Genomic DNA, 27879 nt, shown 5'->3' with positions numbered 1-27879 from the left:
TATATACATTGCTAAAGAGGCGTTACCCTTCAGCCAGCTAGATGAATGAAAGCGCTAATTGAAACGTTCACTTATAGTATAGTATCCGTCAACGTGGCACCAGAGAGCGAAAGAGGAACAGTTGGGGACAAGGGGCGGCGCGCTACTATAAAAGTGTCTGTTAGTGAAATTATTTAACTTTAGTATTCTTACGTTAACGAGAAGTAACATGGGCTAAATAGAGCAGTGAGTTGGGAAATGATTAATAACTATATATATATATATAATTATGTTCTCGAGTTACAGATGCAAAGAACATTAGACGTTTTTTTTTTTTTAGGTTTGCTTATTTGGGTAATAAATATCATTTTGAAAAGTCGTTTTGGCTAGAATTATTTGGAGATACGACGAGATCAAATTTACGTTTAAGGGATCGTATTGTGACAGTTACAATGAAAATACTCAAGCTGTAAGGCATTTTTAACTGTATTTGATTTGTCGACAAGATTTGTTTCTTAGCTAAGGAGATAAGATAAAGATGTCTTAGCCATATGTTTTCCTTCGCTTAACGTGTGCTAACATATCACAAAACTGCCCGTTTTGAGACCTACAGACGTACAGGGAAACCTTCAGCAACCAACCAAAGAGTTATGGACGTGAACATTGAGGTGGCTCTTATATGAACGAGCAAAGATCCCATTTATAGTACGGTTTAACAACTAATATTACAAAAATAACTTCACAAAATAATTACAAAAATGTTTTTTCGTCACGAATAGAAGTCTGCTTGCTTTTGTGTCTGGGTCGTCGTTGTTGGGGTCACTGTTTCATTGATTCGAATCAATAAGCAGAGCCATCTAGGGTATCGACAATCTCTGCTACGGCGTTCGCTCGTCGTTCGCGATCTGGATTGGCTTCCAGTATTCTACAAATGCGCAGCAGTTGCGCTCGGCGGTCCTTTTCTGTGTAAGCTAAATGTTTGTACCGAAAAACGCCCTTTAATCTTATTTCACGTCGGACGCATAGAGTACAGGTCTATTTGAAAAACATCAAGAGATATCCCAGTCCTATGACGACTGGGAGCAATAAACAATGCTATTTGTTTTGCAAGTATGCTAGAGCCTTTTAGGTATAGCGGATGGTATACACACACATACTATACATACATATATATATATATACAGGAAACTTGAGATTGATAATCTTGTTCTATCCAGTCTGCTGTTACCTTCAATTCCCATTATATATTTGGTAGTTAAAAAAGTATATCAGGTTTTTAGGCCAGAATTGGAGCGCTTTATTTATCTATTAAAACAATTAACCTAAACATGCCAAGTTTTGATCAGCACCCGTTTGCCATTTTTCTGGTAACAGCGTAATCCCTTCACCATAAAACTTCTGTGGTTTCTACATGAAAAATTTTGACAAGTAATTCTGGCATCTTTCAATTGAAATCAAGTTAATATCATTGCGCAAGTTCTATGGAAAAAGACCGAAAAGGTGATGGTTTGATCGCACTGTCATTGTAAAAGACGGCGTCCACTCTGTCCAGTTTCTCTGGTGGATTTTTTGTTGTCATTTTATTAGTTTTTGAGAGTAAAAATTTAAATTAATGGTTTTGTCAGGTGGTGGCGACAGCAGCAGCAGCAGCAGCGGCGGCGGCAGCAGCTCATGCAGATGCATAAGCAGATGCAGAGTCCATCGGACATATATGGTCACCTTCTCTGACATCGACTCGGGGTTCGCCACGGCTTTTGGAAACATTTTCCTTTGTTCTTTCATACTTAACTTTATGATCTCCATGTAACCCGCTTTTCATCAACCGCTTTAAAAATAACTTGTTTTTATTGCATTTTTATGGTGTGTCGTAAAGGATCACGTACATTTTTCTGCGTCAATTCGTCAAGTTTTTCTTTTGCTAGCCAGCGTTCTCTAAATGGTTTAAAACACTTTGATTAGACACAGGCTACAAGAAGCATTTTTCTATTGAAAACGAGAGCGGCGGAACCATCTTTGGACCGTGTTTTTTGAAAACCTTAGACAGCGTTGGTGTCTTAATTATGATCAAATGCTAAAATGTAAACAATTTTTGCAGAAATATCGTTCATATTCTAGGCGTTCTATCTTGCGTCCGAACGAAGTTTTACGACAACTTCAGCATATTTATCTATCTCTCAGCTTTTAAATGGCACTAAAATATGTGACTCTGAAGCTGTCAAGCTGGCTTCGTTCGGCAAAAAGTTCGGCCATCCAATATATGCCTTTATCGATCACCTTTCAGATCGATAATTACGTACGTTACTGCGGTCTGGGGCGAGATATTCTCTCGAGATACGCTTCGAATCTCTGGCTTGACGCACAACGTAAAAATTGCTTAATGTACAGAACCAAACTCCGCGGATGTATGTATACTCATAGAAACGATTAGAGGTCTTTGCTAGCTCCAAATAGGTACAACAGCGAATTTCCCGAGTGTTCGGCGGGAATATATTCGAAACTCTTTATTACCCGTTGCATTGAAGTCCACAATGTATTCAGCTGAGAGTTGCGAATGAATATTTGTTAGGCATCTCTAACAGCTAACTTGGTGTTGACGCTGCTTTTATTGTTATTTGTTTTATACTATGATTTTCACTATATACTAGTTACGTTACATAAGACCATCGTTTGATCCTGGATTGATCTCAATCTTTTTAAACGGATGCGGCCTTAGCGTTCGTATATTTTGATTTGAACTGAATCAAAAAAAAAAAAAAAAAAAAAAACTATATAAGAAAAATAAAATCCATATAATTTTGCTGCGTAGAGAAACCTGGCGATCCTTTGTCGAGTTGTTGGTATCATAGTTTGAAATTAGGCCGACTATGGTGAAACGCACAGATGATTGATTCTTTCGGTTGGACGCAACGTAAACGTTAATACGTTACGACGCTGGGCGTTACACAACTATTTTTACAGCTCAGTCACGCCTCCATTGCTGGGCTTCGAGGGTACCTTTAAGTACATCTATAAACTACAGTGTTTGGTTTTATTTCACCAAACCTATGCATTTTCCATCCTTTCAACACCAGCTTTGTAACGTCCCCGTTTCGAAATAGTCAAAACCTAGCAGAACTTGTTTGGGACACACTTCAAGTACTGTAGCTTTTATATGCGCGAGGAACCCGCTAGATCTGACGCTTATTTGTGGTAAAACGTTTTTTATCGTCTCATTTTTGGGTATTCTGCAGCTCTTCAAACGCGAGAGTAAGTGAACGCTCACTCCTTCATACGACCTTTACTAACCTATCGTTTAATTTTTTCAGGAAAATGTTCATAGGAGGATTAAGCTGGCAAACTGCACCAGGTACGTAATCGATCATTATATGCTATAATATGCGGTAATCTCAAGGCTACAGACGATGGTTCGAAGGTATTTAGTTGCCGGAAACAAGCAAACGGTTGACCACAGACAGAAAACGCAACAGACACCAGTAAATCGCCGTGCTATATTATACAGTATATAACTTTTTCTAGGTAGGTACATACATATATTATCTAACTAGTCAAACTATGCGATCGCAGCTCATCAATTATTGCATTCCCTGTAAAACATATAGTACATACGATACGTACCTTAATCATACGTAACATACAGAGCTGCAGCTATAGAATAGAAGCAACAGAATAGAAAGAACCAAGTCGGGTTGCTATTTTCGTTGGCTACGTTTATAAGATGCGAAAAATCGTCATGTGGCATCTTAACGTTTTCTGCATCATCCGACCTGACTATGGCATGACAATTAAATGCATATTATATTCTGTTTACACCCAAACATATTTCGCACCGCGGTGCTAAATCGAGTGTGACGTTAGCTGCTGCGGCCTTTTCCGCTGCTACCGATACGACACTTACCAGTAACGTCCGCTACACAATACGCTAACCAGCAGGCGCTGAGAGCAACCGGTGGTCGTCTGGCCATTTGCATCCAGCCGTGTGTGTATTTATATGCAGGGATTTCGAGAGATATTTACTCTCGAAGTTGCAACGCATACGGTTCTTCACTTCGGCAAAAAGGCGGAGCTTCGAATGACTCAGGGGCTGCTAGTCGGCCGGCCTGCATAGTGCCTATACGATTGGTGTCGCTTATGGCTTTGTAGCGCCTCTTATTTTTGGGGATGATTCGGTTACGCGCAGCTCCCCGAATCCACACTCTGCCCCAACTCCGTTTTCAAAGCGCGACGTTGTGCATGTCGATCTTCGGCAGTAAAAGTCACTGTTGTCCTTGCCGTTGCCCCGTCATTGGCTTATCGATGGCGTCGACGCTGTTAACGCTACCGTCTGAACCGTCGCCGGGGTTACTGCGACTATTATGAGGCTCATGCGACCGGCCAATCGACCATAATCGCGATTATTTTTCTTCTTTCTCTATTTCGACTACTACGGTTATTGGTTGTCTCAGTGCTCATTCGCTCGATTACAACTGGTAGCTGCCCACGCTCCTTCTGAGGTTTCGTAACGACTACTAAACGCTGCCAGAGATTATCAGTCCAGTTGTAGCAATTGCGAAAGCGGAAAGGCTAGCTAAAGAAGACAACTCATGCCCTGCGCGAACTCTCGGTGGCATGAACAGACGGCACTGCTGCCAATGATGTCAATGAATCAGCAGTAATCCGGCAAGCGGCAGACGACGCGGAACTGATGGAGACCACAGGCAGAGATAGAGCAGGCGAGACCGGGGAAAAGAGAAGGAACAAAAACGATCATCCTCGTGGATCGCTGTTTGACCACTGCGGTTTGATACGACGTCCTTGTAACTGTTGTTGGTCTCTTTAGCCCTCTCGGCTGACGCTAAGGCAAAGCAAGCGTTGCTTTGTTCAGTTAACGGTAGCAAAGGCAAGGTTTCGCTAGAGGCCTGGCCGTAACTAATGTCGATGGCCCATCGGATCGCTGAATGATGATGCAACATTTCCGGCTATATATTTTTTGTGTGAGTCTGTGACCGATTAAAAGGCTACACGAGAAAAGGTGTACGTATAAGACGAATATAATATAACGTCGACAGTTGTTATAGTCGACGGATAAAGCCCAATGAGCGCGCGAAAATTAAACATGGATTTGGCTATGGCAGAACTTTTAAACCAATCAAGAGCGAAAATAATGGGAATAATCAATCTGAGTACTGCATATAAACTGAGTGTCATTTTGGATCCGCTCGTTACGGAGCGGAAATACGCATCTATAAATTTCCGCTCTAACTGTAACGTTATTGTACGATCACAATAAAGCTTTTCGGCACAGATTTTTTTTCTATAAACTGATGCGTTCATTTAACTAAAAACCTGCTGCTATTTGAAGTAACGGAGCCACTGGCAATAGCTGCTGCTTGATAAACTAGGCCTGAAGGCTGCCGTGGAAATACCACATTCGTCCACTGCCCCTGCCATTGGTGAGTACCGTACAGTGACTGACTGTTAGTGTTCATCTTCGCTACTTCGTCAAAAATCTCTTTGCGCCACCCATCAAGCCGGTCAGATCTTTTGGCTCCCTCGAAGGGACACTCAGGACCGTTAGGCCAGAAGGAATTGGCAAGAAAGCAAGCGGAGAGAGTCGACAAAGTATCCAACGAGGGCGGCTTATAGGACTCTACTATATCCAAATGATTTTTGAGTGCCTCACCTCAGCACAACTCCACTATCCACGCCCTCCTCCAGCTTGTCGCTCGATGCTTGGCTCGTTCGAGTCCCACAGCGACAGTTTTTCGGACAGAATTGTCGTAGGTCCTCAGATGGTTATCACTGACGGGTGGGTCTCGCTGGCATGACACCACCCTGCCCGACACTCAACGCTTGACATTCACGAACGCACGTGCTTTGCTGCTCCAGGACGAGACCGAGGGTTGTAAAGAAATCCTCTTCATCGTGCTCACACGTAGTAAGAAACCATTGTAGTAAAACGCTTCAACTCGTACAGCTCGTGAATTTTTCGTATAGCTTGGACGGTCTATTGGAGCTTGCGAGAGCGCCGAGACTGGCGCTGCCTCGGGCGCCGACTACTCGCATATAGAACCCTTCGGCTTTTCGACTTTTGTCAGTCTACAATCCTCAGAGTTCAAGTAGTTTGAGATTTTCCAATTGGCGAAGTAGTCCAGCTACTCAAATGGGAGTTAGTTACGTGTCAGTTAGCAGACTTCAGCCCGGTTGGTGATCTAGACAATAATTTCCGATCTGTATAGTTGCCGGTTCGCCCTAACTGACCACTCTAAATTTCTACCGAAATGAGAAAAAAGGTCCGAAATTACCTCGAAGTACAGCTATAAGCAGAATGGAGACAGAAACGCGAGAGTAATAACGACTAGAGGGCGCGGAGGGCGAGAGCGCTTCTAGTACAGAAAATTGGCTTCGAGGCGTAGTTCATGTTGGTTGGAACGGATTGCTTACTTTTAGCAGAGTATATAGATGATAAGGGGACAGCAGAATGGTGGCTGCTTGCAGCAGGGTGGTTTGGTATTGTCTGTATTGTCGAGATGGCTTGTTTGGGCACGTCGTGTGTCTTTTATAAACGAATTCCTTCCGTCTTTCTGCTAATTTTCGGCGAAATTTTCACACATGCACACACGCATTTACCGCTGCAACAGCAGCATCAGCTGTAGCAGACAGCTACTACTTCTACAGCAGTTCTTATAGGGTTCTTGTGTTAAGGAGGTGGCTTCTTGACAGCTCCCTGCGTACCATGCTGCTAATCTGATTTGGGTTACGGTGAGACTGCCACTTTACGCGCGCACTCTCCGGGGCTTCATTTTCACGCTGGCGACGTGGGCCGCGGGTTCTGACATCCAGGACCCGCTGACGTTGTATTGGCGCTGCCGCAGCTGCTACTGTTGCAAGTCGCGGAGCTCAGCGCTTCAGGTGCGCGACGGCAACGAGGCAGCGGTTGTCGTAAGAGCACAGGGAACGAGTACCGGAAGTTGGCGAAGAAGCAGTAGCTGAAACTATGCAGTCGAATAGGACGACCGTGGATTTCCAACAACAACAATAAAAACCACAACAACGACGACAACCATAACAATACAGCTGACATTTGTCAATTAGATCAGACCATTCCATTGGCTTTTCTGCCCGATTCGCCGTTGGCGACAAGAAGAGCGTCGTACATTGAGGAAAACGTAGAACAAAAGCAAAGAGTAAACGCAAAACTCTCATGGAGCCTTGTCACGTTTCCAGAAGTGCTGCAGGTGCCTCCTGGAGCTGCTTGTATCAGTTAGAACTACAGCATTTGTCGGACAACCTGCCTACTTGTCGAGAGGCCTTATTTACCTAACAGAAGCCGACCGCGGCGGGCGCAGCGGTAAATTGACTTGACAACAGGACAGAATAAGGTCTCGCTCGTTTGAGTAAATCGAACTTGACCATTACTATGTCATACGTCTGTTGGCAGTTGCTTTGAAGCAGGCGGATGCAATTATTGATGCAGTTCCATTACGCGAAGGAGTACGCCAAATAATGATAGGCCAGATTTTACTGTGTATCGCTGGGTAAATAGTAAGTTGGCGTTGTTCTACCTCTAGCGGGCCATTGGTATTCTACCAAAATGAAAGGGAGATGTGCTTTAGAAGTCTACCGGTGTAGAACTCACACTATATTGTACGTGTAATACACCCATGTAACTGCATGGTTTTAACTGCAATAATAAGAAGTTTTCAACATTTGCAATGAGCCTGGGCTAACGTCTATGTTTCATTAAAGGAAGGCGCCAATGACTCTTTTACCCTTTGTCCCTATAGTTTAGCTTTCGTAATCGAAAAGCTGACACTCAATGATACCGAGCTGGATGATACAAATTCGCGCGTTTTTCCTTTCATGCTCCAGTGAATCCTTTGTGGCCTGTTTTCCAGCCTGCGAGCACACCCAATTTTCACCTATCGATACTACCCATTTCGCTAAGGAAACTGCCGCGTAAATTCTGTTTAGTCGTTAAAAGGAGCTAAGCCGCCTCATCGTCTACGGTAGAGCAGTTTTAGTTCTCCGTTTAGGCCAATTGCGGAAGATACGTTCTCCTTTTTCCTTCCCTTAATATTTCTTTCGCTTCCGTTCTCCTTAGCAGTTAAAAAAAAACAACGAGGGCGTCCATCGCTGTCTATCTGTCAGACCCTCTGCTACGGCGACTTTGAATGACCTTCGAATTCACGTGTCGCCTTTCAACTACTATATTGAAAGACTGGATGCCTAGATTCTCTTATTGGCACTCGTCGCAATAGCAGTTGGCTGTCCGGCAGTAACGGCCTACAGCCTGGCCCTGTCACTCACCTTCTTGCCGCGATAAACAGCGCATGTTCCATCTCAACGTGGCTGATAGCTGCATCGTTTGCGTATGCTACTACCAGTGCTGCTGATCCCTTGTTCCGTTACTCTGGCCTATACCTTCTTAACTTTTTTGACGGTCTTCAGAAGCTTACGAAATCGATGCTTTTTTTTTACCAGTGCTTTGGATTTTTTGGAGAATAATTTGATGTCCCGCAATACGCTATGGCCAAATACTATATGGTCACAGAAACGAGGTTGCAGGTAGGTAACGTCGTTAGGTGATTAAAGGTTGGACTCGGTCGCCAAAGAGCCGAAAAATTTCGGTTTCAAATCTTGTGAAAGTGACCAGACGAAACCTGTAACCAGCGAATAAGTTGCGCCCGTACTTTGAAAAAATGGCACGCAGCACATTTTATGAGGTAAACAAAAAAAAAAAAAGCCTGAATTAACTCACACTGGTATACGTATTATTGGCTAGTTTTTCTTCGCGATTTTAAGTAGTGATAGAATGAACCTTTGAAATGCCTATTTGCCAAACTTTTGAATCATTAAGTAAATATTTGTGATTTATTTTGTTATGAGTAAAAAAAACGAAAGATAATATCCGAGTTCTGCCCTTCTATTCTTGCAGTATATTTCGATTTTCCACTAAGTAGAAAAGGCCAATTCCGTGAGAACGATCTAGCCATGTCTAACGTCCTAATCGTGCTGTTTAACACATATCGAACATTATTTACCTAGTCGGGATGCGTTCGTTTTTTAGCATTGACTTACGGTGTTCAGTTGCAATTGACTCTCGGACACCCTTAAGGCCTTATCTAGCAAACAAATGATTCCTTTTTAGTTGGCCAAACTACCATCGGCTCAAAATATACTGAACACGGTTTACGCTTCACCGCACTACTTACAATTCTCGTTGCGGTTTGCGGATCATCGTTATCAAACTTACCTTCGATAGAGGTGATGAAAAAAACAATTCTACTTAGAAGAAGAAAAAATGTGAGTTTGCTCTAACTGAGTTTTTGGCGTTGGGCCAGTGGAATCAATATGAATGTTTGTAAGAAGTTTATAGCGTATATCCACTCAACTGGCGCGTTTTTTCTATGTTGAGAGCATAGTACGTAAATCGTCATGACGGAAGGATACAAGTTAGCTGGCGGTAACGGTGACGTCAACCGAATAACGTATCGCTGCCAGTTGACCCAGATGGACGCTAGAAGCAGGCTGTTTAGATAATCATAGAAAATAAGCGAGACAAACCGAAAGTGTTTGTGATGAAGTGAGCGAGACCGGTAGCCACTTGATCTCCAGGTGGTAGACTGGCCAAACGATCGGAGGCAAATGGCCAAAATGTGCTTTTACTTCTGTGCTGCCATGAGGTTATGGAGGAGACATTCAACGGGGGTGCCGATGTAAAGGCGGAGACTCCATGAGTTGGGATAACTTTAAGTTGTCCTTCATGAGTCGTTCTCTCATTACCAATGTAAAAGTGGAGATATGGGAAAGAGAGTGCGCGTTTGACTGATTTTATATATCGTTTGATTCCATATTTTCGCATCACTTGTTTGATGCCAGCGAAACAGTTGGCTTGCGACTTTAGGGCGCAGGAGGGAGTGATTTGTTGATTAGACTCATTAATCCTTTGCTTTGATCTCTATGTATCAAAGCATGGCTTGACTGTGGTCTCCAGTTACCGTAATTGGGTAACGCATTCGTAACCGAAATGCTTTGTTAATTCTGCCTGTTTCCTCTGCTTCTTTTTCGGTGTTGGCAAATGAGGCTTCCCCGGGGCGCGTTTGACGATTCGAGCGGGGCTTTAGCTAGGAAAGGACTTTAGCGTCTCTGATGCTTTCATTCATTTACAATGATTATGACCGCGGGAACACAAGACACCTCTACCGTCTCCTTTCCACAAAAAAAGAGTTACGAAAGGGTCGGCTGTGTCATTAATTTGAACCATTTACTATTTGTATTACGTAAACGCGGCAAACGATTAGGTACATGGACGAGGATGCCCTACGAGAATGGTGTAAATTTCATTGTTGCCGACTGTTATTCAGTTCTGGTTCGGCTGTTCCATTTTTCTGAAGCTCAGAAATCGAGCTTAGATGTTTCGCTTCTTAGAGAGCATTACAGGAGACTTACGTTTTTCTCAGATTTTGGTTGCTGCGTTTGTTCCATATTTCTGCGTCTAAGAAACAATCAGCGTTTTGATGATGTCATACTGAGCAGAGGGAAGCACTTAATGCATACTGTCTAGCTAGATTCCTCCTTCTACCTGGGCAAAGATTAGACTAGCAGATTCCCTCAATATCGACGAATACATATGCCCCTGGTACTGCCGTTGTGTAGAAGAGAATCGGCGATGTATCGAATGGTGTACGCTATCCTCTTTATCAATCCGGCCTCTGCCGCTTCGACCTGAATTGGACCATGCACCCAGGCTGAGGGAGGTCCGTTGGGCGGCGAAGTAGATTTGAGGAGCCAGAAAAATCGACTTCATTGAAGACCCCAACTGTATCCGTTCTACCTCGACTAATCTCGACTATTTCGAGGACAGCTGTAGATTGGCAATACATCAGTGCGCCACCACCCGTTAAATTCAACAATTCGGCGCTTTTTTGATTGCACTGAGTGCGCGCATCGAGCACCACACATTGCGAGACAAGCCACACTCCATCGTGTGTCGACTATTCTCCCACTTCCATTAAAATTTCGGCCAAGAACAGATCTCTAGGAAAAGAAAGATTTCTTCCTCTTTTTTTCTTTCTCCATTGCCGAACGCTGAAAACAAACTGGCCGCGGCAGTAGTAATAACAATAACGGCAGTGACCACCGAGACCGGCCTTTTTGGGTAAGGTTGATGCTGCAAGAGCAGCGGCGGTTACGACGTTAGCTTCGATGAGTGTACCTGAGCTTATAGGCAAAGGGAGAGAGAAGTAGACAAACGGCTGAGCAAACATCAGAGTACGGCGACAACGCCAGCAGCCAAAACAACCGGAGTGGTGTCCAGCCAATCGAACAGTGTCAACAATCAACAGCGCAGACAGCGGCACTGCACCGACATACAAACAAAACAGATGCTGAGGATTAAACAATAGCAACAGGCTTGTGAGATCTATACAAGGAAAAGCAACGGGCGCCTGTTCAAGATGAGTGAAGCGAGCTGCCTAGCTACGATCAGAACAAAAGGCCACTAAATCTCAGGACAGGCCGGCAGATGAAAAAAGAGTTGCCAGGCAAAGGCACGCTTCACGTCATTCAGACCTTTGTTTTGTCGTCGAATGTGTGAAATGTACGAATGATTTCTCTACTTCCAGTTTTTCCAAAGTTTGTTGCACTGCTCATTGTCAAGTGCTTTCGCATTACATCGAAGATTTAGTTATTCTCTATACTACAATTGACATGTTGAAATCTATGACACGCTGTGCCGCCTCACATGTTTAAGGCAGGAAGTTAGGAAAACGTGGTCGTAATCAAAATACGCAATAGCGTTCACCGTTCATTACGTGTAACAACGATGATGGTCATTTAGTCAGCATTGAATCATTAGAGCGTGCTTCTTTAAGTTGATGTGAAATGTTAGGCCTGCAGGAAGCTTCATGGGAGAAAGCATGGAGTTTTTGGAAACGACTCCTAGTAGAATAAATGGAGTAACGTAAAGAAGTCTGTAGAGTCGATAGTCGTTTAGTCAAGCGAAACTACGTAGCTTTTAATCAAGCATATATTCAGATTTTCACTGTGACTCCATCTGCATGGCAGGTGTGACACATGCATGGCGTTCAAAATGTGTGTGTGAGTTCTGTAAAAGTGGGGTTTGCCATGTTTGTCACTGCGGTACCGGTCTCGAAAAGCTTGTGGGAACATGGTTGGCCAGTAGGTAAACTCTCGGCTGTCTCGCTCCTTAGCTAGCAGCACAAAAGCTACTCGAGCTGAACTCGTTTCATCGGCAGGCGAAACTCTCTTTTGAGTGTAATTTGCTTATGCTAGACATAAAACCGCTTCAACTGGGTTAGGGTTGGGCTAACCGCTTCTGTTGGTCTCCGAGAAATGTATACCGTCGCCAATAGTTTTTAAAGTCTATGGCGGCCCTTGCTGAAATATCAGGAATTTATCGGTGCACTCAACGAGACCTCAAGGGTCCAACACTATCTGAGGGAGTTGACCTGTTTTTCCGTTTGTCGATCCTTCCTGTTGTAGCCTACAAGAGCCCCTCCGAAATTCAGTATGCACTTGTGTATGTCTACATTTCCTATATGAATCCAGCTATTCCTTGCTATGGCTTATGACTATGGTTGGGCCGCAAGGGATAAGCTGATCCGATGCTAAAATGATGACGGTGGGTCCTTCCTCCTCCCAAGACCGCTGTAATGTACCTGGCCTGAGCGTCATCAGATCACTAGCCTGCCTTGCTAGCTCGCTGACTTTCTGGCCCTTTGTTGTCTCCCAGTGCCTGAGCAGTGATTCGCTAGTTATGTATGTCGGCTTCTTTGGGAAACTCGTACCTTCAGCCGACTAGATTCGGTTACCCTTTGGTTATGCCGAGCCACGTTCGGCAGTTTCGTCAGAAATGGTCGCTACTTTGACGTTGGCGCCGCTTCAGTCCCAGCTACTATTGATTCAGCAGCTATATCGTTACTGGCACCGTCGTTTCGGCGATCCGAGATCCGGCAGGCTTTTGTGGGAGCCAGTGCACGGTATACTGCTATTCATGCTGGTAGCTACATTAGTGCACGTCTGCTAGCCGGATGAAAGCGGTCTTTGAGCACCTGTGAAAGCCGTCTAACACGAGCTGGCAGACGGTGGCTAGCGTCGAGGGGGGACAGGGTGGGCTGCAGCTTGTTTCTTGTCGCGATGGGTCCCTGAGCAGAACCTGTGAACGATACATCGGCAACAGCACACGGGAAATAACGAGAGATAACCTTTTTCGAAGTGCGCCTGTCAATGGCGGCTCTGCGGGCAGTGGTATTTGTACGTCGTCATTCTTAAGCTTATTCTAGTTCATCTTGAAATCATTTCAATGCAGCAGAGAAATCTACAAGCTGTCGAATAATCCATATGGGACGAAATTCGTTTGCCAACTGGCTATCTGCTGGAAGAAGCAGCAATTCGTAGGCAAACAGAAGAGCCTTTTAGGAAAAGCGAACAGGGTCATAAATAAACGAAGATCGAAGGACGCGGCAGGAGACCATTTAGACGTACGGAAGAATATTATTCTGGGTTTCTTCCATGTGTTCCCTTAATGCCTGCTACTGTGGCTACCGGAAACAAACACAGATGTCCCCAAATGACGGTGACTACTTAAAGAAGCCGAATCTTTTTTCAAATCTGCTAATTTGACCAGGTAACTGATGTAAGATTAATGTCGAAGGTCTCACCGGAAGGGACTTCGTTAAACTTTGTTTAAGGTTCTTCAACAGACGTATAGTACCGTATGATTATGTAAGCCTATGGCTTCCTTTCAGTGTATATCGCGTATGTACAATAGCGTGGTATGTTTCTAATCGAATAATGTCAAACAGACGTAGATATCTCATAAACACCACCACTATTTCAGATAGGACGGATCTGCGCCCGAAGTAATTATCCTGTAAGCATACAAGCGGCATACTGTCAATGGGATGCCACTGAGCTGTGCTACGGACATATTAGGGCACATGGCATATGAAGGATGTACTACATTTTTGTGTCGTTCTGTGCGTCTCGATAATGGTTAATTTTACTACCTTATCGATCGTGACGACGCTTGACAGTTTTGCTATTGGCTACTGAGCAAGAAGAAGTCGACGCTGATCATATCTTAGTCTGGCCGTTTAAGCTGTTCTATCCAGATATGAATATAGTATGTAACTGTTACAATGTGGTCCATTACCCGAAAAGCAGGTAAGGACCGCGCTTGTTTGAAATCAAGTGTACGTATTTGATTTTAGTAAACAAATTACGTCTTGGTCCCCTTTTTTTGTATGTAGCTAAGCAATCGATAATAATCTAATAAGTGATTCTATTACGTTACAGTCAGACATGATGTTTCTTAGCAGGTGAACCTTGGAAGTGTCTGTCAGCGGAATACCATCCCTGTCTTTTTTGCCCTTGTCCCAAGTTGATAAATATGGGCAGGTGATGGCTATTGTTGATTCCTACTGTCGAATAAATAAATTATTGTTGAAGAACGTGAACACAAATATTAAAGTAATAGTAAGTATTATTAATAAACGATTCTCAAGCAGAGAGTTTGAATCGATATGTCGTCAGTAGTAGCGGGAACGGCAACGCCTGAACTCGCCGTGAAATAGACTAATGTCTGCAGAACAGATTGTATGGATTTCGTATGGATACGAAATGTACACTACGACAACAGTACTCAGTAGCGCGTCGATATTAACAGCAGAAAAGACTGCAATGACGTTTTCTGCATATAATTTATTTAAGTTAGTTCCCTGATTGCTGGAGCCCGCGTAACTTCGATACCGTTCTCCGAACCTCAAACACGAGCGTTCGGCAAAACTTTAATCCTCAAATAGACACGGTAAAGAATAACTTTCGACGGAACCAAATGCAGTTGGGACGCTTAACTTTGCTTTTATGCTTCTCACGGGCAACAGTTTGCATTATGCAGACCTAAGCGATTGCAAGTCGCTTGGTACACGCAAAAAGCATTGAAAAAATATCACAAACAATCCCTGAAGGTAGGCCTTGGGTTTGGAAGACGAGAGAAAACCAATCCGGTGGACTGTGATCAAGTTAAATTGATTACTCTTAAAAAATATATGCATAATGTAGGAAACTCAATCGACGACAAAAACCCTTTCACTATATCACATTATGGGCATTTTAGGGTTTCACTCATGTTGCAAATAGTGTACAATCAAGAAGCTCGCTAAAAAAGTAGCTGTCTGACATATATTGAAACAGGTGTAGTAGAATACATATGGAACGGCACACTTCCCCATAGATGGTTCTGTTGGTGTATGGAATACGCATTAAAAAATTGAAGAAACTTTTCAGTGTAGAAATTATGATTCCTATATATAGTGTAGTGATGTATATATTCGCAGTTCGTCGTTACGGTCGATGAGCCTAACTATACTGTGGATGTGTAGCAATAGTACAGGTTTGAGCTCTTCGAATTCATCCATAGCGTGTTTAAAAATAACAGCATACGTTTGTGGCTAGACCAATAAACAGTACGGTATCTAATAAAAATGATTCGCAGTACTCCGTAAAACTAGGCAGGGCTGAAGTCGTGAGAGAACGAAGGCAAGTGCGGTTGCGCTTTCTAACTAGGTGTAACAATCATATTTGCAGCTGCTACCCCTCGTTCGTAATAGAATCGGCAGATCTGCCGGGAACCACCAATTTGTGTGACTGCTTTGAAGATGTCGGAAGCTTTTTCGAGGATAGAATCAAGTCCGATCCTAGCAACGTTTGAATGGGATTAAACGGGGTTGTGGAGTTTTCAAGACGAGTAGTGCAGCCTGAGCGGTGCGTGTTAGAAAAGACCGTTCTAATTCGCTCACTATACTATAGTCTTTATTGAATAAGACGCCTGTACCACAGTCAAAGAAGCGGGGGTACACACTGGATGAGAAGGCAACAAAATCTAATTGAATGCTAGCATCTACATGATGTATATAAAGTTGCTTCTTATCTTGTAATGATAGGTTAGTCGCCACCACTGGTCTTAGCGTTGGATGCGATACACATAGTAATCGTGACTGAAAGCATTTATGCGAAGCGTCGACAAGAAAGGAGACAAGCCAAAGCAATTCGTAAACACAGAATCTGTGCAGACCTCTTGCTCTCGAGCCACCGTCCGCAGCGGTTCTCTCGATCCAGTGTCACAGAAGGCCTTGTCACTCGCTTGTTAGCCCCTTCCCGTTCTAAAACAACCAAAATGCCAGACGGATGATTTGACATGCTTGTAGAAGTACGTGCTCTTATTGCAACTACTTTCTTGCTGGTTTGGTTGTTTCTTCGCCTTTGCTTCTACTTTTGTTAGCCTCTGCACCGTTGTGGCCGCTGCTGCGGACAACGAAATGAAGATGGTGCTTCTGTCATTTTTGTTGAACTGCCGACAGCGCCACCGATTATATACAACGGGAGTCTTGTCAAATTGTTCGCTTAAAGCTGGTCATGTTTGCCTTCCTCGTATTCCTCTCTATGAGTATGCTAATTTTCTCTATGAGGCGGCTTCGATACTCCGTAACCGTTTTTTTGTTGCCGCAGCTGCCGCTGTACTCGATTCCTATCTGTCCTTGCAATAAGCGTCTTTTTCGCGATGTCTCGTCGAACGGGCTGCTACATTTAATGTAAATGTACCTACAAATTACCATAGACCATGTAATTTGTCGACTGGTATCTCTTTTTAACGTTACGTACCGATCTGTTGGTGTTGAAGCGTAAAAAGCTATACCCACTTCGATAGGTATGGCGCGATAAACTGCGGTGCACTGGAAGACTATAACACATTGAGGTATCGCCAAAATGAAATTAACAACTGACAGCTAACCACAAGCGTCGGGTTATGATGACGGTAATTTCTATCAGACGACATGACTACCCTATCTGATCCGGAGTGTTCTGCGACGTATTCTTGGAGAGATTTGTGATTTTGTACGTCTTCTTAACGTCTTACATTGTCCTCAGCAGATCGTTCGCTACGGCCATGACAATGTTCTTTTGTAGAATTAAGGTTTCCAAGGGAAACGGTAGATTTAAATTTCCCTGTAATACCAAAGTGAGTAACAAGTTTTCCCACTAAACTTAAGAACATGTGGTAATTAATCTAGGTTCGAATTTGGGCATAGACATACCTCGTCTCGAAATCTCCGTTTCGTCATCTGAAGTTATATCAAACAGCTGTAGTATCGAACGTAAAACATTCAGCTTCAAATCAAATATCCTAGCTACAATAACCCTAGAACCCCATCTATAGCAGTGGTCTATAGATGGGGTTCTAGGGTAGAAAGGGGTCTAGTATGAGCATGTATTTTTACTCAATTATATATCGTTGCCCTACTTCATTGTGTAAATGCTTTCTAGAACAAAGTTATTAGAGAGGAAAGTTTTGCATTCAAAAAGCTATCACAGCGACGAGCTAAGTTACACGATGACGCAATGTGCCCAGCCGTTTGCACGATAATTACTATGCCCCTCTAACAGGTATAAACAATTCATAATTATTCTGGTTCTAACAATTCTAGAAAAACTAAATCAGAGGATATGTCAAACGATCGTCGATGATTAATTTGACAATCAAAAAGCTCATGATTGATGAGACGCAAGCGAAGCCTATATTCATACCTGTTATCATACAATATAACTAAATACGCCGATATTTAGCAGTGCTCCACGACCGTTTAGCCTATCCACCACCGCATTGATTTCTATTAATACATGGTTGGCTACTGGACGTTAGCCGACACAACGCGTATGAGACCAGTGAACTATGCATGTTTCCCTTTGCTGCTTTTACCATTATCAGCTAAGCATCTACTGGCGCCTGTCCCGTTGTTGTCAGCATCGCCATGTGGTCACAGTCGCGTCGCGATGGGAAGGACGACGGCCACTCAGTCACGTCAACAGCAGCGGAGCGCGTTAAAAAATCGCTACGAAAAATCGCATTAGTTGGACGGACCCGCAGGGTCGGTCAGTTATTGGAGCTACCAGCAATGACGGTGGAACTTTGCGCCAACGGCACACAGCGTCCGCTGGCAGTGATGCGTAGGCGTTCGCTTTCAGGCAGATACGACGGCTTGGTACTAGTAGCAGGAGGAAGGATTAAGGCAGTGGCATTCGTAGCGAACACCTGGGAGGCTATTAGGACTTCTGACGCGCGTCCAGCTACGTGACGAGACAGATAACGCCCGGATGGTTGTTTAGAATGGTGACGCTTTGACACTTGTCTTTCGGGCTTGCTCTGCTAATCCGCGGAAGCCACACGACACTGGTGATAGAAACGTCAGTTAAAACTGGAATATTACTTTAAAAGCGGGGCACATGGCAGTCTAGCTAACGATATGTTGAACAGAGAAAATTTCCGTGACAACAACTAGATGAACAGTGCTCTTGGTTCCTTCTTAGAAGTAGAAATGAGGCGATATACAAATAAGCTTTGGGCTTCATCTCGGCGTAAAGCCACAACGCCTCTTATTTGAGTGTTTATCACTGTTCCACTTTTCGTTTACCCCTCAGGCGGGTTTGCGTACAATTATAGGCGTTACTACCGTGTCAATACTCTGGAGTCTTAGAATGTTTCGATATGAGTTTGCGCGCACATCGTAGAGGCAACATCGACCTTGTGCAAATAGCGAGTTTTGTCTATTTCTCTATTCCGACGCATCTTTTTCCCCTTCATTTTGTTGCATTTCTGCGAACAATGAAAAGCTGCCGACCGCGTACCGTAGCCTAAAGTGCCATTGTTCATGCGGCCCACTAAAGCAAGAGCGAGGAAAACAGACATGAAGTAAAGGAAAAGATCGCAAAATAACGGAACGTCTAACGGAGGACGCGAGAGAAAGACGTTCCGCTTCTTCCAACTGCGCTTGTCGTCTCGTGCCCGCTGCTGCAGGACCAGCTATTCCACGTTTTATTACAGTATACTCAAATGCCTACGTCATAGCGTCACGACAACACCAGAACAGCAATTGCCAACAGGCACTGGCCGATAAAACGGCGGTAGCTATCACGATGAAGTAAACACAACGCCAACAACAGCGACACAACAAGAACAACGCCACCAACAACGCCAGCAGTCACCGCAAAGCAACAACGAAAACAAAAAAAGCTTCTTTCCTCTCTTTTTTTTTTTTACTTTACATTTGTCCCCAAAGGCATTCTGCGACCTTACCGTTGCTTCTGCTGTTCTTTGGTGATAACTACGACAGACCCAATTGAGTACCTAGCAGAAGTCACCAAAGTGGGGATGGAAACAGCAGCGACAGGGCAATTGACAGCAGTCGGATGGGACTGCCTACGTACGTGCAGTCGTTTAATAGGGACCGGCCAACAAAGTCAAGTCGACATCAGGGGCTGAACCGGTAGCTGTGCATCGTATGTTATATAGACAGAAGCCTCTGTATATGGTGGTACGGATCCGAAACGTTTTGGCGTCTGCTCGCACATCCCGTCATTGATTTGGTGTCAGTCGCGGAAACCCCTGTGTTATTGTGTGGGTAGCAAACTATCGTGACGCGGATTAAAACACGATAATAATGATCGTGAGCGAGCAGCAGTTAGTATGGAAGTTGTATGGTTAGAACTATTGATGGGCCATGCGGCGTGGTCAAGGGCATCGTACCCAGTATTGTATACAGGCTCCATTCACTTTCTAGCTGATAGTGTTTTCTAAAAGTGAGAAGTAACTTTTTGGCTGATCGCATTATACGATTTATGGAGACCATGTCCCCATCCTGATGACGTGGCTATTATCGTATTATTGTTATGACCGCTATGGCAGTCAATCAACGCCAGCGATATAGACACCTGACGAGGTCGTTAGTTATAAACCGGACTGTCGACGACCTCGCAGGTCAGAAAGTGCCTGCGATGAGAGCAGTAAGATGATGGTGGTGGTAATCATTGTTATACAAAAAATGACGCAGCAGGGAATCGATCTCTATTCCTAGATACTGCGTTCTACCAAGTGCTTAGAATTTCAACTCCGAAGTCGTCATTCATTGTTGGACGTTGCTAGACAGACACACTACTACAAACGGTGATGCGGTCACGGCTGTTATCGAGTCGGTAACAGCTTTCGGGAGAGCCGTGAAACATACAACAAACGAGATGGCAGTGAACATTATAGGAACAAAAATGTTAATCAGTCCCGATGCAATTCAAATGCTAGGGTCTATGATAGAAATAAGCAAAAAAAAACAGCACATGCCCAGCAATAACTGCCGAGGGTCCGAAAAAGAAAAGAACTTTTTCGTGACATGATGCTGCCGCAGTATTAGATGGCGCCCGATTTTATATAAGTTTGCCAAATGACGTCACAGGCGATTCATTGCGCACATATCAACCTGCGACGTATTTTACCCTATTATCGTTATTGTTTTCCCTGTTTAATTATAATCCAGTGAATGGACTAGGGTATTGCTACTGGAATAAATGTTACCTAGCAAGAATAATAATTACAGCGGACAATAGATAATACTTTCCATAATATGTTTTATGATGTAATAATCTAGCTTGTGCAGCGTAAACAAAATCGCGCGTCGCAGGCTTCTCAATGCAGCTGATAGTACCCCCTTCAGTATAGGCTAATCATCATCATGGCGCGCGGAGCGCCAATCAGTCCTGTAACAATGACATTCGGCCTTGAAGCATGTACGCCGATGTCGTTTAATTAAAGATACCTATGGAATTGCTATCCATCGGCGTTATTTGTGTCACACTGTTAACGTGGCCGGCAGAGGAGCAGATCATCGAAAATAGACACGGACGAGAAGGCACCGGATGCAGTGGCCTTAACGGGGAAAGATAGGGGTCTGCTGTAAAAATAGTCTTGGCCTTAGGCATACTCCACTGTTGTCGGTCATCACAAACGAGACGGGGCGCGCAGTAACGACTTGAGTGCACCTTGATCGCAAGTAACAGCGGATTCGATAGAGTACGTCAACGTAGAGGGATCGAAATAGTGGCGATCAAGTCTGCAACAGCAACAATGATTGCGTACCGTTCGTTGCGCTGTAGCTTTTCAACGTAGGAATAACGTATTGAAAAGACGATTGTGTAGTTACCAATGGCCGTTTTTGTTAGGATTTGATGAAATAGTTTATGATGGGTAGATCAGACGCTATTGTTGTGGGATACAAAGACTTTCATTTGATATGCATAAACACCGTACGACGGTTTTTTGATGTGTGACATATACTTTAGTATAAAACTTAGTTCCTAGTTTTCCGTAACGAAAACGTTGCCTCGTTTTTCGTATAGCTCGTATTTGATCGTACGCTAAGAGCCACGCAAGAAGACGTGCTGAATATTTGCTTCACATTTGCTACCATACTGGGTGACGAATTTTTTATCCTTTCTAGAATCAGTAACCCATGTGTTTTCTTTCGTCCTTTTAGTGGCTAGCTTTTTATTTGAAGAGGCTGACATTCAAAATTCGCTTGACCATATACACAACATTGCACAAGGTGCCTATGGAGCTGTACTGCGTCCTGTACAGTGCTTCTGTTCAGGCTCTTGAAGTGCAAAATTGCTCGTGATTGTAGCAAAGGCTGTTGGCTGAAGCATCGGTGAAGTGCTAAAAGCTCGATGAAGATTCCACTTCAGCCTGTCATTTTTTATTGATAAAGCATATAGACAGCCACAAAGCTGCTAGCCTTTCTAAAGCCGCTACTGCAATCGCCGATAGCGATGGTAGTTGCCTTTCCCTATCGAATAGTTGTCCTTCGTTCGTTCGTTACCCTGTAGATGATTATGGATATGAGTTGCTCTAGCCATGAGGGTGCACTACTACCTAGCCGGTCTAAAATGCGTGTTTTACAGCGGGAAGGCCGTTTTGATCAGTCAATGCTAGTAGCAGGAGCGACTGATGCAGCGGGAGTCAGTGGTAGCAAGGGATACAGACACGAGCCTTGCTCACGGGGGAGGCCTAGTAGATAGCGGTGGTGGTGGGTGGGGGCAAAAAATGTAGGCAAGCAAGTGAACTACTACGCTGGCTGAGAAATGGTAGATTGGGGCATTGAGGGTTGAACACGGCCAGATCAATGGACCAAGTCTGCATCGAGAACCTCTCGGAGCAGTCAGGCCCATGCTCTCGCCCCCTGAACCCTACTAGAGCTCTTAGCCAAGCCAACTTACCAAACTCGTCGATGCACCCAAATCCCCTTAGCAGTCGCAGGTCGTCACGAGGCTAGGACCCGTCTCCCCATGACTTTATTGTACACCACTGTTAACCACTAACCCAAGCCAAGTTGGGGAATCAAAATGAATGAATGACCAAACCGATAGATAGACAATGGACCACCTCCCTAGCCTTAGTAAAAGCAGCCTCGGTGGAGGTAATCGAGCATCTGACGAACATGTCGCTGCTGAGACCTTTGTCGTCAGCGCTATTGGTTCATTACAGACGAACCCCAGCACTTGCCGTGAATCATGGTAGCTCAGGCCGGTATCGCAGACCTCAGAACTGCTGTATCAGTTGGTTTATAATCTAATAGACGCCATCGCTGATAGTGGTAGTAGCAGACGAAGTGCTTCCTTCAATACGGGGTATGAGCGCTAAGCAATATAAATGCCGCTTCTTTGTACCTCGGAGCATGTTGATATCATAGCAGACAGAAATTCAACCATACACATGGATCGCCCTCATGTTTATTGACCACTGTGGCCAAGGACACAAATAATCCTTTTCGGGCGATTACCCGAATTTTACAATGTAATCGACTCTATAAGTCAGGCTTATATAGTACAGTTGACAATTTGTTTCAGCTAGCTTAATATTATGAATAATAATCTTAGTAATATTTCCTTCACGTAGTCGCGGTTTGAACAAAAACGATAGCAAAATTACTATTATTTTAGCCCGATACAGTCATGTCAAGCTTGCCCTGCGCATTCGACTCGAACTCTCATGAGCCTACTTTGCGTCCATGTTTACTAAATTTGTATTTGTGCACCATGATTGTATAGCCTACACATCTGTGGTACATATAAAAACAAATAGCGGAGATTGACCACTGCTTCTTCTCCCGCACTATCGGCAGGCATTTCTCTACAGTAAAATGCTCATGAATTATGTGGAATGGAACAAAATATTATGGGCCATCTAAGTACAAGATCGAACGCATATGCAGCGGCTGATTCATGTTGTAGTAACGTTGGGAATGTTAGAGTGCGAGCTTGGGCTCCTTAAGAATGGTAACATAGACTTGGAGTCACATAAGATATTCCCACCCGATCGCCATTGTCATTACAGCACGCTCCCAATGGATATAGGACGACTCCTAAGTATGTCGATAGCAGGCATTTATCTACCTGTATACTATGCCATGTTTTTTCTCGAGACAGTCTTTCTTTCTACATGTGAAAAACATCATTACGTTCTACATCCACCAACGTCTCTTCAAGCGAAAGTGTTATTTTCTGGTAACCGCTTGATGCACTGGAATAATACTATATACGCGTGTATTATATAAAACACCCCCCCCCCCCCCAGCACACCCTTGCGAATTCGAACAGTTGCTTCGTTCCGCGTGCATGTTCCTAGCTATACTGGGCGTAATTGCTATTCAGCGATGCAGTGCCGCTATCCAACGTTGAGACAACAAACAAATCAACGTGGATCTGGGTTTAAGCATGCTGACGCTAGTTACCATGTGCCAGTGGATACCGATGCATCAAGTGTGGTTCCAGCAGGAACACGGTCTCATGAGTAAGCGTTCGGCAAACGATATGCTCTCTGTTGCAGTTCAGTACAACGGTAGGTAGGGGTTGCTATCACCAAAGAACTCTGCCACCTTCCATCGCACACCGACCAAACCCAATACAGCCGTTATGCTCCTCTAAGGATGCCCACTGTTAGCGCCGAAGCGATCCCTTTCCTTTACAGTTCCTTTCAATCTTGCCCGAAGGTATCCGCGCATTTGAAGGAGTGGCCATGGGTTTGTAGCTCGGTCCAACAGTCTCTCATCTTCGTGTTCTCTCTCTTATCTGAGTCCTCCGTGGATCTGCCCAGACAGGATAATGCTACCTCTTTACCTCCGAATGGAATTCGGTTAAAGCGTATACTTCCCTCCTCTCCCAAGGGTGCCGGCGATGCAAATGGGGCCAAAAAAACTAGCATTTTACTGGTAAACTAGCGAAGCATGAGAACACATGGGGCAATGGGGGGCAAGCTAGAATACGTTAGGGTCGGCAGCGACCATCCTCATCGCTAAAAGCAGAATCAGACAGCCCTCGATAACTAGACTAACAAGACTCTGTTTGGGGGTGTAGGTAACGCGTTACAATATATGACTCACTATAATATTATAGTAGTTGAGACAGCGCATGGAAGGCGGCATGTGTGTGCTTTCGGTTTGTGAATGTACTTCTCCGCTACCTCAAGTTGCTCCGTGACTCCATAGCCCATGGCGCAGCAGTTAGTGCTGCAGATGCTGCCGCAAGGCAAATTCTCGTTGATGGCGAACGCCTTGCATCCGATTCGCCATTAAAATCTGGCACGAACCAAAGCGAGGACAAGAGACACCGAAGTGCTTTGGGGTACTCGACAGTAAAAATATATTTTTCTTTATTGTCGAACACAGAGGGAGCCTTAAGAGCTGGTCTAGGAAGCCCCGGCGCTTGGGGCAGTCGATCAATCAGTTAGCCAGCAAATGCTTAAGTTATTCTCCCGGGTTTCCCGGAAATGCTTTTCGTTCAAGCTTTCCCCCTTTCATCGACCACCCAGATGTTGCCTCTTCGTTGGCGCTTCTCAGCTTCGTCCATTTGCTGCACCCCGGTGGAGGGCTGCCGAATTGGCGCTGGTACCGCAGGCTACCAAACACGAATGCGTGTTTTCAATCAACATCGCAAAAACGAAATTTGTCTTTGTCATTTACTCAGCCAGGGCAATGCTACGACGCGTTCGTAGTGATGTGCTTGGTGCGCCTACCAAGCGAATCCACGAAGAGGCGCTTGGCTCACAAAGTGATCGATAACGGGTGGAGAGATTTTAGTAACTTGTGCAGTCCGCAGGACGAATTCGTATGTTTGGTAACGGCGAAAGTTAGCATTGCAACGATAGTGTGAGCCCAATCAACAACGACTTTGACAGAAGCAACAACAACCTCAATAATATGTACGGATGTCTCTAATATATTTTTTAGGTGTACATTCTTAAACGACCTACTATACAATACGGATTATGCGTCATAGTAGCATCAGAAACCAGTCTAGATTCTTACCGCCAGCCACATTTGCCGTGAGTTGCGCCTGCTTGTACCTCGATGCATACGAAAACTCGTGTGGTAATAGCGGTTACATGGATTCTTCTTTCATACATGATTCTTCTAGGGATAGGAGCAAACGATACCGACAAACAGTCGGAACGATCCATCCTGAGTCATCAGGTTGGAAAGTCGATGAATGGTACGGGGTCTAAGGGTAAGGGGAGGCCGAGGCAATCAAGGCAACTTCGGCTTTCGCATCCTTGATCGCACCGCCATGCTACCCGTCTTTGCGGCGTCGCTGCTTCTCCGAACGATAGCCAAGATTCTAGAACCAAGCTTGTGTAAAACCAAGCCTTGTGGAACATCCTACACCGCGTAGGGGCGAAGTTGTGTGCCGCAGAAGATTATGGACGGATTCTGGAGGAAGGGGAATGGGAGCATAAGCCACAGTCCACGCTCCAGTCAGCAAGTGGCAGGCGTAAGTAAGCAAGCTGTACACGAGCCGCGCAGAGCTGGACTAAGGACAAAGAAGAGAACTGAAGACATTCGAGAAAAAGAGAAACCGAGGGGAACCAAGTATCTTCGAAGACTCATTTTAAACTTATTTTGCCGCTAGAAGCACTCGCGACCGGATAGATATTCCGTTACGGGCTCCTACACACTCCGGCCTCTACCCCCGACAGGATGCCTGTCCGTTCCCGGCAATGGATAGTGGTGTCAGAAGATGCTTGTCGTGTGACTATCACTGCTTGCTTGCCCCAAGTCATGTAAAAGCGGGCCATGTATTATTAAAACTGTCCAAATGACGTTCTAAGGTGGTTTGTCACAATTTGGATACATAGCTCAAAAAGAATGCAGACATAGGTGCTCAGTTCTTCCTGACCTATCGTCTGATGAGATCGTTCTTAGGAAAGGGCGCGTAACCATTAAGCCAGCTGGCCATCTAGCTAGCACAGTGTAAATGAACCGGCATGATAGCACGGGGGAACAGACTATACTGCTGCTGGGCTTTGCCAGACTGAACGCTGCCAATAAACTGTGCCGGGACAAGGGAAGCACCCGTCCCACGCAACTGTCGCGCGCCTTGGACCCTTCCCTGGCTAGGACCTTGGGTTATGTTTCACGTCACCAAAAAGGCCGAGTCATTTAGGTAGGAACAAAGCGTCGACCAACGATAGCCGCAACAACGAGCTTCCGTTACCGTCACTGACATCATCTTCGGCGCGCAGCAGCCAGCGTCGTCTTGACTACTGTCCAGGTTAGAAACACACCGGTCTCGCAAGCTATTCGCTTTACAGGCTAGACCTGTTTAGGTGGGAAAGATCTAAGCTGGCAAATGGAAAACCGTCTGTTTGATTCGGTGACGACACACGGGTCCACGCGGTTGACGTCTGTCTTCGGCTTGATACGGCGCTTGCCTATAGGCAAATCGTGGGTCGATGCGATGGGTGTGCGCAAAACGGAAGATTAGAACAGCAAACGGAAGGCAAGAGAGTGAGCAAAAGAAAAACGAGTTACGGAGGAACAGATTTCTGGGTTGCCTTGCCCAGGTAAGACAACAGCGACGGTAATATGTGAATAGATCAATAATATTACCTTACCGCTGGTGCCATTAATCGCCGAAACCATCAAGAGCTTTAATTTGATGCTAGTGCTCTTCGCCCATAGTGCCACTGGTTGTTGTAGCTGTTGATGATTGGATGAAGAAGATTGAAGACTTGAGTTAATAGTCGAAATATCTTTTGAACTGATAAGTCTGTTTCCAGTAGCGGTATGGAACAGATCTCCTAGCCCGACTCAAGACTAACCTATTTTTGTTGCCAGCGCAGGTAAATGATCTGCAACAAAACGGTGCAAATTATTGATTCTCTTTCGCCGACTCCTGATTTTTATTCAAGTTAACAAAACCCTGGGCATATCTGTCCTTTCTAGACGTCCGCGTGTTCCATGACGCTTGATATCGCTCTCGATTCTTCCTTGGATATTTCTCCATTGATACGCCAGCAGCTCACTGAAAGACGTTTACTGTCAAACTTCTAATATCTTATTTTGGCTATTGATGGGATATTTTAATACGTCTCCTTATCTACATAAGGTACGGCGTAGATGAAAATACGCAATAATCGATATAGCTCAACATAGTGAGGCGACATTTTTGTTACTGTAGTGTGGCGCGCAGTGATGCCGTATCGTTGGGTGCGTGCTATACTGCACGCAGAGCTAAAATCTCACACGTATTGACTTTTATAATTCATACATCATTCAGTAAAGCTATAATTGATAATTTTGCTTTTTTTTTTTATCTTCACATAATAACTTAACGATGATTGGAAAAAGATTTCCCTATTAAAATTACTTATAGAAAAGCCGGTCATAAGTCAGTAGCAGTGCGGAAGACATGTCATAATAGCAATGTGTTTACATTTGCCAAATGGATATTTTTTCCATGTGACGCGTTTCCCTTCGGAAAGCTCGAGCAAGCTCGTGCATCTTATTTTCTCTCATTTGAACAAGCTCCACGAACCCTTTTACCTGTAGCACAATGTTCTTCAAAACCAAGTAATCGGCAAGGATCAGCCGAACGAACCGAAACAATCGAGGACTAACAGATAGAGAACACTTAACGTACCGCGCATGGCGCGAGGCTGAGACAGGGCATGATTAAACGTTTAAGAGTGTATGCATGTCACATTACCTATTTAGTGCCTATGTTATTTCTCCTTTGTTCAAT

At 44.5% G+C, this 27879-nt stretch overlaps 1 protein-coding gene across 8 annotated transcripts in view; it reads left to right on the top strand.

Moving 5' to 3' along the window:
* Positions 1-27879, top strand: part of LOC111260456 (RNA-binding protein Musashi homolog Rbp6) — a 240832-nt gene that overhangs the window by 22620 nt on the left and 190333 nt on the right. For 6 of the 8 annotated variants that reach the window (XM_022833232.2, XM_022833231.2, XM_022833227.2 and 3 more), the window contains one exon: positions 3285-3325. In XM_022833232.2, coding sequence (XP_022688967.1) covers positions 3285-3325 — 41 coding nt within the window. Of the gene's footprint in view, positions 1-3284; positions 3326-6222; positions 8682-27879 lie in introns of those variants that run through there. The other 2 variants (XM_022833236.2, XM_086968337.1) reach the window with 2 other exon arrangements.

The sequence above is a fragment of the Varroa jacobsoni genome, unplaced genomic scaffold, assembly GCF_002532875.2.
Source record: "Varroa jacobsoni isolate VJ856 unplaced genomic scaffold, vjacob_1.0 scaffold_441, whole genome shotgun sequence".
NCBI classification, from domain to species: Eukaryota; Metazoa; Arthropoda; class Arachnida; order Mesostigmata; family Varroidae; genus Varroa; species Varroa jacobsoni.
The sequence above is the reverse complement of the archived record's forward strand: the minus strand, read 5'-3'. Positions and strand labels throughout refer to the sequence as shown.